The sequence below is a fragment of the Nothobranchius furzeri genome, chromosome 4, assembly GCF_043380555.1.
Source record: "Nothobranchius furzeri strain GRZ-AD chromosome 4, NfurGRZ-RIMD1, whole genome shotgun sequence".
Lineage (NCBI taxonomy): Eukaryota > Metazoa > Chordata > Actinopteri > Cyprinodontiformes > Nothobranchiidae > Nothobranchius > Nothobranchius furzeri.
The window spans coordinates 81,749,961-81,769,095 of record NC_091744.1 but is presented as its reverse complement, the minus strand read 5'-3'; the positions used below and the strand labels follow the sequence as shown (position 1 = coordinate 81,769,095).

Below are 19,135 nucleotides of genomic sequence, written 5' to 3'. Positions count from 1 at the left end.
GGGAATCAGTGGATCCTGGGAAAGGCGGAATAGACCCTTTTACTGTTTGTAAACAATATGACGTCAGCGAGAATGCGCGCGCAGCTTGGCAACAGAGAATGGCGTTGTTTCAGGCTTTATAAAGCTACGCTGCGGGGTTATCACCGGCAAATCTTGAATGTTATATTATTAAACTCACTTTAACGAATGGCAACAGACTCCCGGATCCCTGTGGCATTACGGAATGGGTGGAAGATGTAGGTGCGTGGCCAGATATCCAGTGGCCCGATATATATACGTTTTTAGTGGAGAGGCCCAGTAAGTACACACGTGAGAAGCTACGGGCATACAAATCGTTAGATGCATACAAATATGTTGTCTGTGGCCACGTACAGAAAGTAAAATATCACGACATAGACTCTGAGTTTTGCGTCTTGAAGGCAGAAGTCCTTCCTAGCCAAAGACAAGGACACAAGACCGCTATGTACGAGGCTTGGGTCATAGTAAACAAACCAGAGAACTACGTCTTCACAGCCAACTGTACCTGCGTGGCAGGGTGAGTATAGCATAGGTTTCTTTTTTTAGCGTGCTCAGAGTACAATCGTGTTAATTTTAGAGAAATACGGTTTATACTAATATGCAGTGGGAAAATACAGATGAATTAGAATGAAATGTTAATTTGAAGCGTGAAATCAAGCGTATAAATTTGTTTAATTCTGTCATTTTGATGTTCCAGACTTGGGTCATGCTGCAGCCACGCAGCAGCAATTTTATTCAAAGTTGAGCTTTGTGTTAGGATGGGAAAAACAGAAAAGAGTCCAATGACACCTCGCCTGTAAATAAATAGACTACTTAAAAGCAAACCAGCAAACGCAACTTACTTTATTTAATAGAACACACGTTAACCAGCTTTCTGGTGTATTCTTAGTACATAATTACCTTACCTGATATAAAATGGGCGCTACAAACTCGAGCATTTCGGATCGTGTTTTCAGTCCAGTTTTCATCAACCCTTTTGATGGCCGGCAGCCACAGACGCCTCCGATTTTGTTGAAATGGATGTGCTCCCTTCGGAATTCTGTAAAGTTTCAGTCCACTGCTTGAAGAGAAGCGATTCTGGCATCCATACACGCAACAACCCGACATTTTTATGTGCTCAGAACTTCAAAACAAAGGGTTTAAAATGCTGTTTTAGTATCGAGTGTGAATGAGGAAGCCTTCACTCTCGTTGCCAGGCTGCGCGCGCAACGTTTGATGACGTAGGTAGTATAAGGGTCTATAACCCCCAAATTCCACTACCTCCGCTCCGACACGAACGCCGGCGCAAAATCGGTCCCGTTCTAGTCAATCAGAGCAATTCCACTACTGTGGCTGTGCTCCGGCAGTACGGCGCCGTGCGCCGCCCTCTGTTCCGGCGTCCGGCAAAAATAGAATCGATCCTATTTTCGCCGGACGCCGGAGCACCTCCGCAGTAAATGGACAGAAATCACAACGGCCCAACAGCAAAAGGAGCAAGCACAATTTCCGTTTTTCACAATAAATCGATAAACAAAAGGCGTTTTTTTGTTTCATATGCACAGGTTTAACAACTTTTAACAACTATCAATGGCGGCTGAACTTTAAATGCACAAAAGTAAGCCATAAATACAGTTTCTACTATCAAAGGAGTCACACTTTGTTGATCCAAACTTCTGATCTCTCAACACAAGTGATGGGCAGATTAAACAGTTCATGCTGATGCTTCTCCCACACAACGGGTGTTTGGATCTAACTTCCGCGTTTATTGCTCGGACTGTATCGCAAGATCTCGAAAATCCCGCGCATGCTTGTTTCCCCCCCTCAGGTCTCCGCACCGGAGCGGAGCCGTTGTAGAGCGGGTACCAGTAAAAATTGAGTTCGGAAGCGAGCGGCTGCGGAAGGCGGGGGCGGAGCGGAGGTAGTGGAATTTGGGGGTAAGAGTAGAATAAGGAGAGGGTGGTGATGAAAAGCCTGACCTGCCAGACTCCTCCTCTGTTCTGCACAGAGAAAGGGTCAGGTAACTATCCTATTCAAATAACCCCACCCCCTGAGAATTCTAACCGAGCCAATCAGCGCTGTGCAGAGTACATGAGAGGCGGGACTAGCCAACTCACAAATAACCAATAAGAACAAAGAGAAATGCTGACTGTACCGCGTGGCGCTGTAGTTTTTTAGCTTTTGTAAAAATTGGCGTCTGGCAACGGCACAAACATCTTTCTGTAAAAGAAAGGCTTTTAGAGCTTCTACTTGTTGGGGTTTTAAAGACGTGTCCAAGTCATTTAGACCAGAGGAAAGAGCCGCAGCCAACTCCGCTTTAGTCGCCATGTTTATGACACTCGGCGTTTTGGTGTGTGATGTACGCTGCTCAGCGCTGATTGGCTTGGTTAAGCTTGGTTTATGCTTGACGCGTCTGCGAGGTTCGCACGGCTCGGCGCGGCAAAATTGCGTCATTTTAACAACCACGCCCCTCCACCGTGCCTCCGCACGGCCCAAACTTTCCGCACCACGCACCTAGGAAATTTTCTAATCAGTCGGACGCAGAAAAACATGGCGGACTGGCAAGAACTAGTATGGCAGAGGTTCGTAAATACAGACATTTGTATGCTTCAGCTCTCAGAGATCACCGTGATCAACATGTTGTTAATAATTCTTGGAGAGAAAAAGCTCGCACTGTCGGAAAAGACGAGGACGCTGTTAAAAATGCTGGAATGCCATGTTGTAAACAGTAATTTCTACTTCTACTATGGTGTAGTGTTGGATGCATGCCGTAGAGCTCCATGCTGCCCCCTACAGTTTGGGAGAATATTGGCTCACCGCAGAGACAAGCCGCATGAACCATAAACGCTGCGAGTTGTGAAGCGCGTTCCATCCGTGAGCCGCATCACCAAGCGGAAAGTGAATGCATCAAGCATAAACCAAGCTTTAGAATGCTCAGGGGGCGGGGTTATTTGAATAGGAGAGTTCCCAGACCCTTCCTCTGCAGAATTAAACAGAGGAGGAGTGTTGCAGGTCAGACTAGATGATGAAGATCAGACCAAAGCCTGAACAGGTGAGTTTAAACGAGACCTCTGAGTCCACTGATCTCAGGCTCAGGGGGAGAGAGTTCCAGAGTCTGGGGGCCACAGCAGCAAATGATCTGTCACCTTTGACCTTAAGCCTGTTGCACTGCACAACTAGTAGGCTTTGGTCACTGGACCTCAGGGACCTGCTGGGGGTTTAAGGACTGAGAAGATCACCAATGTAAGATGGTGCTTGTCCATTTAAGGCCCCATAGACCAGAACCAGGATCTTGAAATGAACCCTGAAGTTGACTGGCAGCCAGTGAAGCTGGAGGAGAAGCGGGGTGATGTGGGTGTGTTTGGAGGACTTGGTCAGAAGCCGAGCACAGGCGTTCTGAACCACCAGTAGACGGTTCTGGGAGGTTCTGCTCAGACACGTGAAAAGAGGGTTACAGTAGTCTAATGGGCCATTCCCATCTGTACCGGGTCAGTCCGGGCCGGGTAGCGTAGGTTGTTTGCATATCTGGGTGGCCTGGTATTTTTCCGGGCCAACCAAGGCTCATTCTCAGCCCTCTTCTCGAGGGGGTCTGCTTCAGGCCGACCAGGGCCAACACACCCACTGCTGACAGCAAATTCACACCTTCCATTAGAGCAAGCCTCTGATTGGTGGGTAGAATCAGCCCACATGGGCTTAAGGCAAGGATGTGTGGAATCAACCGGACCAGGCTGGGACCGACTGGGGCTACCCGGCCCGGGCCGACCCGGTACAGATGGGAATGGCCCATTAGCGTGAGGAGATGAAGGTGTGGAGAACTGTCTCAAGTTCAGAGCGGGACAGAATGGGACTCAGCTTAGCAATGTTCCTGAGATGGAAGAAGGAAGAGCGAACAAGAGAACTGACATGTGAATCCAAGGTGAGAGCTGGGTCAAAGGTCACACCAAGATTCCTGACGGAAGGTTTGGTGTGGGAAGCAAGCTGACCAAGAGAGTCTCTGACTTTGGGAACCAGCTTGTCTGGGGCACAGATGAGGATCTCAGTCTTATCTTCATTCAGCTGTAGAAAGCTCCCACCATCCAGGTTTTATTAGAGTCTAAGCAGGTGTGTAACAGCTGCAGCTTAGACATCTCATGGGGCTTAGAGGAGATGTACAGTTGGATGTCATCTGCCAGAGATGTAGGAGATTCCTTTAAAGGAGCAGGATTTTTTAAAATCTTTTTTATACTTAAAGGTAGTGGCCAGACTCAGCATTAAAATTGTAGAAATACAGAATAACTACACTTTACCATCTATAAATATGAACTGGGTTCAGTTTTTCATTTTGTTAAGGAATTTAGTCATAAATCATTACAGAAAATCCAAATCCTCTTTTCCAGACAGTGAAGAACTGTGTTTTGCATACGTCACTCACACACGTCATACTAGGTAGCTGCTGTTGCTAGCATGGTAAATCACTGTACTTTGTTTACTGTCGTGTTCCTAATTAAAACAGAAAATTGCATTTACGGCTGCAGCTAAAGGTCTGAGCCATATATCCGTGTCCTACACGTATTTCTAACTAACATAGGTTTGATCTAAAATAATAACCTACATCTATAAATCCATTTAGAACCGCACCGGTACGTCTGGACTCCAGCAGGCGGGTCCCGTTAGCATGACTGCTGCAGCACTAACCGTGTTAGCTCCGGTAAAGAACAAGTAATTCGTGAAAGCTACCACACACACACACACACACACACACACACACAGATATAATCTAAAAGATGATCCCCATTTTTCAACAACAGATCCTCCTATAGGACCGGTAGAACCTCCGTGTCATCCTGGATTAGAAAACAACTGTTGGGTTATTTTTAGCTGCACAGGTTACCTAGAGTGAATCACAAGCACAGGTGGAAACTGAAACATTTTATTTGACTCTGCAGAGGGAGAAATGTGAAAACCAAGAACAAACCGACCCAGTGTGGAGTTCGACAAATCTCTAAGAGCACATCCCCTTCGAGCGTCTTTTATTTAGTACAGAGCACACACATCAGCACATTCTTTGATAAGCATGTAAGAAGTGACTGTTTATTCATCCGGCTCTGCTCCCATCCTTGTGTGTCCGGTCTTCCACTCAAGGAAAAGAGCTGATCAGCACAAACAACTCTCAAGGGACCACCCTGACCCTCGGTCAGGCTAAGTGGGACATATGGCTTGTGTAACTACTCCACTATAATTATTTATAATATGTGACGGTAAAAGCTGCATTACAAATGTCCCCTAACAACAACGATCCGAGCTAGCACGTTAGCATCAGGAAGATTTATTCTGGTAAGCAATCGGTTAAATATTTTCCGATGTCATGTCAATAAATACACACAGCGGTAAGCTGGCACCACGTTATTTTACTCATCTGTAGATTCCTGAATTATAAGAATAATAATAAGAATAAGAACAACTTTATTTATCCCGAGGGAAATTCTTGTGTCATGTACATGCTCAAAGCAGTCGGAGAGACAAAGGAACAGGTGAAATAGAAATATGATATACAATATATTCATTAAAAAAAGAGATCTACAGTAGTACCATGTAGGATAGTGCAAAACAAACAATCGCATATCTCAATAATTAAATACATGACTGCATCCTTGTGAATAAGTAATTAAGCCGTCGGTGCAGGCGATTCACAAGAGTGATTAAAGTATTGTGTAAAAGAATATGGGTTTGTAGCAGCATATGATATGATGAGGGGATAAAAACATATTTACAATCAGAACTCTTGGGTAATATTGCACAGTCGGTGAGGGCACAGAATAACCAAGGTAATAGTATTTGGAGAGTCACCTACAGCGTGAGGAAGAGTTAAACAGTCCTATTGCCACCGGTACAAAGGATTTCCTGTGGCGGTCAGTTCTGCATTTCGGGGCAATGAGTCTTTTGCTATATGAGAGGGTGCTCGCTGCAGAACTACAAAGACGGAGCTGCACCAGAGTCAGCCCCGTCCATTCACGCAAACTCAGCCTAGCCCACTGACTTCTGTTTTTGTTTTTTAACTTTATCGCAAACTAACCTGACCCACGCTAATTACGTTAATGCTATGTTCTATGCTCCAATCAAACAAGATAACTAACTCGCTACATGACAAAGCCTGAATATATCCAGAAACGAAAAGGTTTCTTTTAGAAAATATCTGCCCACAGCCGCTCCAACAAAAGCGCCGTACAACAGCATTTAAGACTTATTGTCGTATGGGTTCTGGTAGTCCAATGGCACGACCGTCTGACTTAAGTTTTGCTTTCCCCTCTGCTGATGCTGGTTCGACTCTCTGTGGGGTTGGCAGCAATCTATTTAGTCAGCTGAAACATTTAATTTGTTTATATTTTAGTTGTAATGTTTATTTTCTGCGAGATATTTATGTCTCTAAAAGTTCTTTGAATTTGGTCGTTCCTAAACAGGGTGTCCGCGGGGTTTTAAAAAGTATTAAAAAGTGATAAATAAAAATAGTCAAATTTAAGGCCATTAAAAGTGTTAAATTTGGTCTCAGAGGTATTATTTTTTCCAAATTAGGTATTATTTTTCAGACTATCAGGTGTCGTATTCTGAACATCGACATAGAAATATATTCCGAATGAAATGTTTTGAACGATTATAAAAACAAAACAAGCCGATTATTTGCTCCTCCCACTTGCGCTGCCCTGAGTTGGAAATGAAGCGCTCCTCCTGACAGTGTTGCCAACTTAGCGACTTTGACGCTATTTCTAGCAGCTTTTCAGACCCCCTTCTTAACTTTTTAAATCTTAAAAGTACCTAGCGAACACCTCAGAAACATCTCTGGTAACCCTTAGCTACTTTCTGGATAACTGTCGTCGTCATTTCCTGCAGGTTAGCTAAACACTCCACCTGCGCTCCGGACCGTTCTTCAGGACATTAGGAAAGGGAATGATGCAGTGATGTGTCAGTCGCTAAAGAAACAGCTCTCAGAGCCGGCTCCTTGTTGGAGTAACCAGAGCGAGTGACACACACACCGCACCTGCGGGCTCCTGAGCCTCTAAAAACAGCTAAATGTGCGCGTGCGGCACGCTAAAAACACGCATGTACATCTTGCCCCTGATTGCTGTGAAACCGGGTTGGGGGTGGGGGTGTAGCTGTGGTTGGGACAATTATTACATTAACTGATGGACTTGTAAATAAATAGTTCATAAATAAGGTAGAAATAAGTTCCTCACGCTGATAACAAATAACTAATCTCTCTGAGGACACTGTGCTGGTGTATTCTCCTACAGCACCTTGACATGACTAAATAAATGTTATACAACATTTTGTGAACATCAATTTATTTGCATTTATTTGTTATAAATGCCACTGTATAATTCTTGCTGTCAGTATTTGCAAGATATTGGTATTTGGGTCTGTACTGGTTAGACTTAAATGAGTTAAACCAAGGTCTATAGCCCTTGGGTCATAAACTATGAGCTATAAGTATATTGGTCTTTTTATACTGGGAATCAGGAGTTATTATAGTGATCATCTTGTTTCTTGTTTATTTTTGCCCTGATTGTGCCCTGAGCAGTTTTATGACTGAATAAAAACAAAATAAAAAAATCTACATAAATTGAAAAATCGTCTTAAATCATCGAGATCTCAATTTCAGTCACAATAATCGTGATTATTGTTTTTGCCATCATCGAGCAGCCCTACTTTAGCATATCCGGTCACATAATGATGACGTCATATTCAGTGGTCGTTCTGCATCATTTCAGGCCTCGTGGTCAACTGTCTGAACCGCTGAACAGAAGTGCCTGGCTTATTTTCTAAGTAAAATAAATATGTGCAATACGTTGTCAACATCAGCGAGTCTCTTAAGTCTATTCTTTTTGTATGTTATATATGTTAAAAAATGTGTAAATAGGTCGCTGATTAACATTTGCAATTTAGTGTTGTGATGGTTTTAAAAAAATTCTGAAGGTAGTAAAAAAAGTATTAAAAAGTAGTAAATTTTACTTAAGGATTGCTGTATATACCCTGCTAAACAGCATTTTAGTTGAAACTCTGCTCACAAATGGACTCACACTGGCTAAATAAACGAATAAATAAATAAAAAAACACATTAGTCATTATATTGTAAACGGTATACCAATAAATGGTTGTAAATATAGTACTGGCAAGTGTAGCTAGAAAGGAATAAAAAGTTGATGCCGCTACTGGTAGGCGAACCTGCGCAAAACTGCACGCCAGTCTGACTCCATGACCACTTCACCACTACATCTGATAACAGGGTAGTGGCGTCATATGTAATTGTTATACCCAGAGTGTCCTTGGAGATGGGATGTATGGTTTTTCCGGCAGTGTCTCAGTAGAAGTCATTTCAGAAATAATTTGTCAGAAAATTCACAGAATATCCAGATTTGAGAACCAAGACCAGCCCCGCTTCGGAGGAGGAGACCAAACTGAAGCTGAGATGGGAGGAAAATGCATGAATGAGGCCAAAAATGGCTTTGGCGTATTTCTTATGAGGAAATGACAATAAAACATGGTAAAAAGTTCCAAAAGTTAGATTTTTAATTATATGGAACCTTTACAAAAACTGTTCAGTTAACCTCTCAACTCCGTCCTCAATCTTGCATTTTAGATGATATTAGCTAGAACACCCTCTTTGGTTCCAGAATGCTGTCAAGTCTGACAACTGGAAGGAATTGGACTGACTCTGATGGAATGGGCGGGGCTGACTCTGGTGCAGCTCCGCCTTTGTGGTTCTGCAGCGAGCACTACTTGAATTATATTGGGACAATATGATGGAGCTAATCAGCTGAGAACTTAACTGAAAGCTACAGGTGGAGCACAGACATGAAATATTTAACAAACTTTAACAAACTGTACCAATTTTGGTTCCAAAGACAAACAGAATCCTCCCCGGTGTCCCAATCGGGCCGCGGGTTTTCTGGATGAAATGGTCCAAAGCATGTCTGCACCTCTGGTTCTGATATCCAGCTGCAGGGCACGGAGTTCAGTTTAACGTCTCTGGTAACCCAACATCTGTTCTCGTTGCCGTATCCCAGAGGAAAAAAACCCAAATCTGACCGGCTAGCAGAGGCTTCAGAAGCTACATCTGACTGATGGCACGTTGTTCTCTGCTATAACGCTAACGCAGAAACACCAGAGTCAGGTGCTGTTTACTATCTCTGTTTTAGCAGAGCGCCTTGTGAAACATCACCAGCTGCCCAGGGCTTAGACCGGAAGTCAGTTTCAGTTTTTCCCGCGCCAGTAAAAAACATCAGATTTTCTTAAAATTCCAGCCGCAAAAATCCTAAAACCTTTTTCATCTGAGGTTTTAATACTTCTGTACACGTGCCGTTCAAAGGAATTTTTCCTCTGGCCGATATCTTTAAAAAAACTGTTTTTTTATGAAGCGCCTCGTGATTATTATCTTGAGATGCGCTATTTAAAAGATCGTCTTCTTTCTTTTTTCAAAGAGAAATAATAAAGTTTTGCTGCGTCAGCCTGTAGGAGTTCTTGCTGAACTTTACCAGGGTGACGTGATGTTAAATTGGGAGGAAACCTTTGCCTTTTGAGTTAGATGTTTTTTTTCTTGTTTGCTTTAATAATCTCCTCCTCAGAGACACAGTGGACATAAGGAGATAAGTCAAAATGTCCCCAAAGGACAGGTAGTGGAAGGGTTAGTCAGTGAGGGGGGGGGGTTAGCTGTCATTAAATCCTAATTCAGCCCACAGCCTCCTGCTGGTGTTGTTGTTATTAAATATAAAAAGTTTATGATTCTTTGTGGTTTTAGTGTTTTCAGCAGCAGAGCCTGCTTTGTGCTTTGTCACATTTCATATGAGACCATTGGGTTCAAACGGATGAACCAATCGTGCCCAACGTGTTTTTCCTGTTATTTATCATATTTCAGTGATAATTGATTTAAGCTGTTAATTTAAAAACAATCATTTAAATGTAATTAAATAACCTGTTAAAAAGCACTAGAATGTGGGAAATGACATCTGCTCACGTAAGTGTTTCTGTGGGAGACCCCCAGACCAACACCCCCATCACCTGATGTCCTCTCTCTGTCCGTCCCTGGGACATGTGGCTAAACATGTCTCAGTCGTGTCCTCTTCTCAGAGGAGCAGAAACTTGTTAGCAGAAGGTAAATGAAGACTTTGCTGCTCTGTGTTAAAGCCAAAATCTCAACTCGGGTGTGACTGAGCAGGGACACGTAGAAAACATGCAGCCGTTGCGGCTTCAAGGACCAGGTCTGCCCTCCCTCCTTATACAGTACAGAGTTTGGCCATATTTCTTCTGCTTAATAAGAAAATGTTTAGATACTTAATTCAGGGTGTCCGCGGGGTTTTAAAAAGTATTAAAAAGTGATAAATAAAAATAGTCAAATTTAAGGCCATTAAAAGTGTTAAATTTGGTCTCAGAGGTATTATTTTTTCCAAATTAGGTATTATTTTTTTCAGACTATCAGATGTCGTATTCTGAACATCGACATAGAAATATATTCCGAATGAAATGTTTTGAACGATTATAAAAACAAAACAAGCCGATAATTTGCTCCTCCCACTTGCGCTGCCTTGAGATGCAAATGAAGCGCTCCTCCCAGTGTTGCCAAGTTAACTTAGCGACTTTGATGCTATTTCTAACAGCTTCTCAGACCCCCTTTTTGACTTTTTAAATCTTAAAAGTACCTAGGGAACACCTCAGAAACATCTCTGGTAACCCTTAGCTACTTTCTGGATAACTGTCGTCGACATTTCCTGCAGGTTAGCTAAACACTCCGCCTGCACTCCGGACCGTTCTTCAGGACATTAGGAAAGGGAATGATGTAGTGATGTGTCAGTCGCTAAAGACAGCTCTCAGAGCCGGCTCCCTGTTGGAGTAACCAGAGTGAGTGACACACACACCGCACCTGCGGACTCCTGAGCCGATAAAAACGGCTAAATGTGCGCGTGCGGCGCGCTAAACACACGCATGTACATCTTGCCCCTGATTGCTGTGAGACCGGGTTGGGCGGTGGGGGGTGCAGCTGTGGTTGAGACAATTATTACATTAACTGATGGACCTGTAAATAAATAGTTTATAAATAAGGTAGAAATAAGTTCCTCACGCTGATAAATAACTAATCTCTCTGAGGACACGGTGCTAGTGCACGCTCCTACAGCACCTTGACATGACTCAATAAATGTTATGCAACATTTAGTGAACAGCAATTTGCATTTATTTGTTATAAATGCCACTGTATAATTCTTGCTGTCAGTATTTGCAAGATATTGGTATTTGGGTCTGTACTGGTTAGACTTAAATGAGTTAAACCAAGGTCTACAGCCCTTGGGTCATAAACTATGAGCTATAAGTATATTGGTCTTTTTATACTGGGAATCAGGAGTTAATTTAGTGATCATCTTGTTTCTTGTTTATTTTTGCCCTGATTGTGCCCTGAGCAGTTTTATGACTGAATAAAAAAAAATTTAAAAATCTACATAAATTGAAAAATCATCTTAAATAATCGAGATCTCAATTTCAGTCACAATAATCGTGATTATTGTTTTTGCCATCATCGAGCAGCCCTACTTTAGCATATCCGGTCACATAATGATGACGTCATATTCAGTGGTCGTTGTGCATCATTTCAGGCCTCGTGCTCAACTGTCTGAACCGCTGAACAGAAGTGCCTGGCTTATTTTCTAAATAAAATAAATATGTGCAATACGTTGTCAACATCAGTGAGTCTCTAAGTCTATTCTTTTTGTATGTTATATATGTTAAAATATGTGTAAATAGGTCGCTGATTAACACTTGCAATTTAGTGTTGTGATGGTTTTAAAAAAATTCTGAAGGTAGTAAAAAAAAGTATTAAAAAGTAGTAAATTTTACTTAAGGATTGCTGTATATACCCTGTAATTACATTCTAGTTTATTCAATAACTGCTTGATTATTTTCTTCCACAAAGTTCACCAGCTTGATGCTTTTAAATCCAAAACGCCCCGAGTCACTGGCACTTTAATATGCTTGGGGGGCTCACCTTTTTCACTTTCGACCCGTTTTCATGTCGGCTCCTTAACCAGCTGGTAAAATCACAGGTTGCAGCAGCTCAAACTCTGGTTTCTGTGTCTGCAGGCTGAGGTTGTGATGAACTACCATGTAGGAGAGACCATGCTGTCGCTGCAGAAAACTACTCTGATCCCCGGAGGCTCGGAGTCTCTGGTCTACACCACGCTGTCCGGAGGCATCGGCATTCTGGTCCCCTTCACCTCACACGAGGTGAACTGGCTTTTGTTCTCAACAATCCAAAATCATTCACCTCCATCCACTCGTCAGCATTCCTAACTTCCCAACCCTCTCCCTCCTTTTCTCCAGGATCATGACTTCTTCCAGCATTTGGAGATGCACATGCGCTCAGAGTTCCCTCCGCTTTGTGGCAGAGATCATCTGAGTTTCCGGTCCTACTACTTCCCAGTGAAGGTTGGTGTTTTGATTTCAAGATGAATCAAACTTCTGACCCGATTCTCGTTTACTCCAAACAGGATTTACATCCGGATCTTTTAGACTTTGGTTCATTTTTTATTCATGGTCCTTTTGGTTGACCATGGACTGTGTGTTGGTGTAAATGAACAAAAGAGGTTTTGGGTCTCTGCATCAGAACCGGGCAGGAACCCATCAGACCTGAGCGATGCTTCAGAACCTCCAGCGGCCCTTTAGGAGCCGACTGGTTGGAGCTGAAGCGTTTCACCTTTCAGAACCACTTTATAATCTAGAGATTATTTTTCGTTTGTGATTGTGTACACTAGGGTTGTCACGGTAACCGGTGTAGCGGTAAACCCCGGTAAAAAAAGTTGATAATAATAATAACAGTCTTGTTTTTTAAAAACTATATTATCTCGGTGGGTTACCGTGGCTGCGGTGTAGGCGCGGTGACCCTTACCAGCCACCGTATCATCTGCTGAAGTTGCTGGCGGCACATGTGCACTTTGTTGTTTACAACCAAAACTTTCTTGAAGCTAAAGCTGAAATAATGGCCAAAGGAGGAGACGGCAGCGCTCAGGACATTTATTATCCCTCAAAGAAGACAAAGTGGGAAGTACAGGCATTTTTTTTGGTTATTTGAAGAATGCCGAGGGACAGCTGATAGAAGACGGCTATCCTGTTTGCAGCACGTGCAGAAAAAGTGTCTGTGAAAGGCAGCAACGCTTCAAATCTCATGACACATCTGCATGACCATCACCCACAACTCTACAGTCAACGCAAGGCAAGCTAACGTTAGCGTTTTAGCTAAAATGTGTGATCCGAGGATTTGGGTTGAGGGAGAATGCAACGAGTCGCTATATAAAGCAGCCGCAGCGCCGCTACCTGCATATAAACCGTGTCGCGGACACCCCCATGTTGAAATGACGCTATGCATTACGAGGCTCCCAGGGGCAGATAAGAGTTGGTCTCTCTCCGAGAATAATTATGAATTTAACAACGATTACTGCCTGATGACATTTTCCCACATCTGCAAAGCTCACTGGAAGGACACAAACCGAGGACAATATTTTCCTGATATAGGGTTTATTACTCAAGTAAGGGTAAAAAAAAGTATCGGATTAGAAGACTACTTGAGTACTGAGTATCATCTGATCTAATATTTTTAAATGATGACATCAAACAGACAAAAAATAAGAAGTTATGGGCAAATATTGTATTTTAAAGACTAAAGGGAAAAAATGTAAATAAACAACATAATTTCAAAGTAACCCGTTTTAGGCTAAATTTAGACACAAACTGAGGACAACATTTTCCTGATATACAGGGTTTATCTAGTTGTCTGAAAATGTAACACGTTTAAAAAATACCGAAAACCGTGATCATTTTGGTCACAATAACCGTGAAGTAAATTTTCACACCGTGACAACCCTATTGTACACTACGGCAAACCAGATATCCCTCTGGGACAAGGGTGATGTAGAGGTCAGGACCGGGACCGTAGAACTGAACTCTCAAGGATTTTTCTTTTTACAGAACGTGATCGACGGAGATCTCTGTGAGCAGTTTAACAGCATGGATCCACACAAACAGAAGAGTGTGGCTGAGGAGCTGGACCGGACCCCTCCAGAAGTTTCTAAGAAGCTGGAGGACATTCGTACTCGCTACGCCTTCTAACCACACACACACACACACACACACACACACACACACACACACACACACACACACAGCAGCAGCAGCGGTCAGCTGATTCTGCGGTTTAACCAGCACAATTTCCTCCTCTTCCCACACAGACGGCACACGGGTTACGGGTGTAATTACAGAGAATTTACCATCAGGTTTTCATACTGACCCGAGCCGTCTGTCATCGGCCAACCAAGATCATTTGGATGATATCTGGTGGGAAAGTTTGGTGCTGCTGGGAAACGAGGCTTAAAAATGTAAATATTAGTTTGTTTTTCATCGTTTAATAAAACAGGTTTTCTATGTTGTGATTATGTTCAACAGTTATCAGTTAGAATACAGAAACATTATTCTAGCAGGTGGAGGTGACGTCTCTCCTCACCTCCACCTGCTGGGGCCAACGGAAGCCCGGCGGGGTCATTAGACAAGGAGGAAGAAACTCAGACCAAGTGGGCAGCATTCCCATCGGTGAGTAAAGTCCCAACCTCGGCCACAGATGGCATTCCACTAAATCACTGGACTTGGGGTTTGTGGGACGAGACAGAGGTCTGTTTTTGTAAATAAAGTTGTTTTTAAAAAAAAACCTGTTGATGTTCTCGTCTGTGTGTGGAACTCATTACATCCATTAGACATCAGGAAGTGTTTTCCAGAAACTGATGATCGTCTGCAAAGTACTGGGGAAATGTCAAACCCCCACAGAACAAGTAACTTCTGTTACTGAAGGCCTTGACGTCGAAGCCATTAGTGAGAGTGGTGCCCATCTCCAGCAGTCAACGGGCAAGTAGGCGGGGTACACCCTGGACAGAGCCAGTCCATCGCAGGGCAACACCGAGACACACAGGACAAACAATCGTGCACACACACCTAAGGACAATTTGGACTGACCAGTCAACCTAACAGTCATGTTTTTGGACTGGGAGGAAGCCAGAGTACCTGGAGAGAACCCACGCATGCACAGGGAGAACATGCCAACTCCATGCAGAAAGATCCCAGGCCGGGAATCGAACCCAGGACCTTCTCGCTGCAAGGCAACAGCTCTAACCACTGCACAGCCCCTGTTTGAATAAAATCTGAGGACCAAACCACGCTTTACCAACCAGCTGAGCCACTTTTGGAGGGAAATTTCTATAAAACTTGTGTTTAAGGGTCAAAAGGTCACTTCAGACAATGAAATGGGATCAGATGAGTTACTTTTTTGGAGTTGGTGACGGAACAAACCGACTTCTCTGGAAACCATCTGGTGAACCACCATCAACAACCTCCTGGCCCTTGACAGAATATAATAACTCGACAGATTTAGTTAGAGGTTTTTTTTTTTTTTTTTTTTTTTTTTTTTTGCTTTAACCATTGTTTGTATCCACGGATATTCCCAACAAAAATCCAAAGTTTGGCATCTAAACGTGCCATTGTTTGTTTCTGCTGCTGGCTGTGGTCCAACAAGTAGCTCCAGAGCTTGCTTGGACCCATCTGGCACTTGGATCCGTTTACATGTCGGCATGGGCCCGGCGCTCCAGCTCCAGCTCCAGCTGACAGCAGCTTGTTTAAATTTCATAACAGCGGGAACGTAATGATTAGCTTCTGCGGGGATGAGAAACCCAAAAGGCTCCTCCTGGTCAGACTAAACCAGCCCGGTGAAACACAATGGCTGGATGGTGGATTTTCATAGAAACAAAACCACAAAGGAAGGTCAGTAAAATATGTAATAAAACAATAAAACTATTCTTTGCTGTGATGAGTTGATGCAGCAAACATGTGGCTTTTGTTTTTGGGAGGAGAGTTCATGTCCAGCTGCTGCAAATCAACTCAAGTGACCCCAACGTTACACCGGCTGTTAACTTCCGGTTTTCACGCCATCAGGTTAACTTAAGCATCAGAAATCTGTTTTCCATTAATTATTCTGGAAAATCCATCCATTTTCATCCAAGGCCGGGCGTCAGTCCCGATCAGAACCACCTCAGCTGGTTCCTTCTGATGATGATGAGGAGCAGCCGTCTGAGGCTGATCCCACAGGAGAGAGAGGTCACTGAAACTGCTTGTTTGGTAGATTTACAACTTTATGAATCCAGAAACACTGACATTAAAACAGGAATTACCTTTGGAAGTTATCTGAGATCATGAGGCCAAACCAGCTGGAGTATTATTGGATACAGAATTTAGTTTCTGATTTTTCTTAAGATCAGGTTGTAGACCAAGTCTGAGATCAGGTATTCTAAATCGAACATCTAAATCTGCCGTCTCCACCGTGATGAAAACAGTCAGCATTCCTTCTAAGGTGGAGCTTCTCGGTCTGTTTGTGTTTTATGTTGCAGAAGTCGCTGGATTTGTTCTCTTGCTGTTTTGGCTCCAAAAAGCTGCACTTGACCAACTCAGGCTGCGTGTGTGTTTACATGTTTCACATACTGTTGTCTAATTATAGTCACATAATTGTGTGTTTGGTGGTTTTATTGTTTTCACGTCAGAAAAAAAATGTCACGTTATAGTTTTTCGGTCCTCAGAGCCACAAGCATGCTGATGAAGAGGAGCTGTGGGACGACGTGCAAACACACAATCCACCCCATTCACCCCCTTTTTTCTCAAGAGACCCTTTATCTCCTAGATCAGCCCCCGAGCCGGTAAGTGACATTTTATAAATCTGCAGGAGCAGAAAGCAGCTCTGTGAAGAAGAGGAAGTGAAACAGTTTTGTTATCAAGCACTGGAACAAACTCTTTAAAAGTCACATTTATCCATGATGCTGTGAGGTCTGTTAGGCTCTGTTCCGTAAACTGAAAACATTCCCGTTTTTCTGCTTTCACGGTTTCTGTCTCTCATTGATCCATTTCTGATGTTTCAGAAACATCTTGTCTGATTCTCCAGGGGTCTCCTGCTTCCTGTGGTTTCCCTCAAAGTGGTTCTGGACCCCCAAGGCAGCTGTCAGTCTTCCCAGGAGGAGCCGTCGCCGGCAGGTTCACAGCAAGGTCAGAGGTCAGCTGTTAACATGATGATTTGATAAAGACTGAGCAAGTTTACCTTGTTTCTGATTTAAGTCTGGTAGTTTTCAGTATTGAAACCAATTTTTTTTTACATAAAAACTGAAAGAACATTCGAAATCCAGATTTAGACCAATTAGATCTCTTAAACATAAAATATGAATTCAGAATCAAAAAGCCTTTATTGCTAATGTTTGTGAATGCAATGAGACAATGAGCACGCAAAAGGTGGACTTAAAGGAAACAACTTTTAAAATGTTCTATGGTCGGTATAAAGGATTTTTAGAAGTTCTTTGCATTTTCGGTACCTTCCAGAATGAGCCTTTTCAGGGCTCTGCCACTTTAAGAAAATAAGCTACTGCTGGCCACACCGAGCAGGGTCCAGCCAGCAGCAGGGCGTTTCTGCTTGGCCTACAAAAACACCTTAGTGGGGGTTACTGTAGATTCTCACTAACCAATCAGATTGGGCTTCAAAATATGTAATTTTCCTTCTAAGCTAATTGATCGTGTCGCGCCGCCACACCTATAGAATACATTGTTTGTTGATCTTTTTCAAGATATTGTAATGACAACTTGTTTTTCAGATCTTCATTCCAGGTTACTGTTGGCTGCAACCCACGCCTTAGCTCCAGGAAAAACAATGTTAATAATCTCCGTTCAAACTAACTCGTTTTCTCTTTCTAAACAACCGAACCGGAACTCTCCTCACAACCGGCCAAGAACATCCCTTCAACATAAAAGTCCAACCATAACAAATCGTAACCCGTTATTGTAAAACAACAACATAAAGCATGATATATAGCCTACATTTGCACAATTATATTAACCATACTCATAGTTTGAAATTAATTAAAAATCGTGAAACGTTTAAATTTTACTTTATTTTGAAAACCCACTTGCTTTTTCCTGTCTAGCTGCGGTGCATCGGGTGCGTTTCTCATGAGAGACGGTCTGAAGCAGAGGAGAAAAGTCCGTGTCTCACCATATTGACAGTCTCCCGTTTCAAGTTTAATATTTGTAGAAACTGTGGATAAAGCAGGAGGCGGGACTTAAACACAGGTTCGGGTTCAGAGAGCGTGGAGCGCGCTCACATCAAACCAGCAACATAAAATGAAAGGGCAGGGTGAGCACAGAAGATCAATAACTGTACAAAAAAGACGGAGAACAGAAAGATGAGCGGAGAAAATATCTTATTTTGAAATATCGGAGGTGAAGTAACATTTCAGGAGCGAATAAGAAGGGGGCGTTCCCATTTACAAACCAAAACACCCCTTTTAGCAGCTGGCCAGAGGATATTGGCCACACCCACCCACCCCCTGATTGGCTGCATTAAGGTGAAGAGCTCAGATGTTTGGGAGGGGGTTGGTCCCTTATTGGGACACCACAATAACCTTTCCACTGGATGCGTGAGCGGCGCGAAGGTCCACACAGCGCGAGATTTAGCTAGCCACCATTACGGTCACTGGCTTGTTTCTACCGGCTGTGGAGTGGTGGTCTTGTTTGCAGAAGTTTAGTACTGAGGCGCTCCACTAATTTACTCACCGGGTCTTTTTTTTTTTTTTTACACGCTACACTTTCAGAACACGTCGAGCTCAGCAGTTCAGATCAGGTCAGACACGGGAGCTATTCCTGTTTCCTGTTGCTTGACTACAAAAACAAAACTGTCATTACCTGTGACATCTCCGTGGTGGAGGTAAGAACAGGAAGTACACCAGACGTTTTGGAAACATGCTGCCATCTTTCTCCTTGCTTGTGATCTTGTGATTCTCCTGTGATTTATGATAAATGACCCGCACTTGTATAGTCCTTCTCAGAGTAAGGACTTCAAAGCGCTTTACACTACAGTGTATCATTCATCCATTCACACACACACACTGGTGGGGATGAGCTACGATGTAGCCACAGCTGCCCTGGGGCGCACTGACAGAGGCGAGGCTGCCGAGCACTGGCGCCACCGGTCCCTCCGACTGCCACCATTTCCTGATCTTGTCAAAACCAGCTGCGTGGAATAAATGAGTTGTTTCTGATGCGGTGGGTTAGGGTTAGG

The 19,135-nt window shown here is 43.3% G+C and overlaps 1 protein-coding gene across 1 annotated transcript in view; it reads left to right on the top strand.

Moving 5' to 3' along the window:
• The window catches only part of sf3b3 (splicing factor 3b, subunit 3), a 39,277-nt gene extending 25,144 nt beyond the window's left edge, over positions 1–14,133 (top strand). The window contains exons 25-27 of the mRNA XM_015965140.3: positions 12,091–12,234; positions 12,331–12,435; positions 13,972–14,133. Of these exons, the coding sequence (XP_015820626.1) occupies positions 12,091–12,234; positions 12,331–12,435; positions 13,972–14,112 (390 nt within the window). The 3' untranslated portion in view covers positions 14,113–14,133. The remainder of the gene's footprint in view (positions 1–12,090; positions 12,235–12,330; positions 12,436–13,971) is intronic.
• The last annotated feature ends 5,002 nt before the right edge of the window (positions 14,134–19,135 follow it).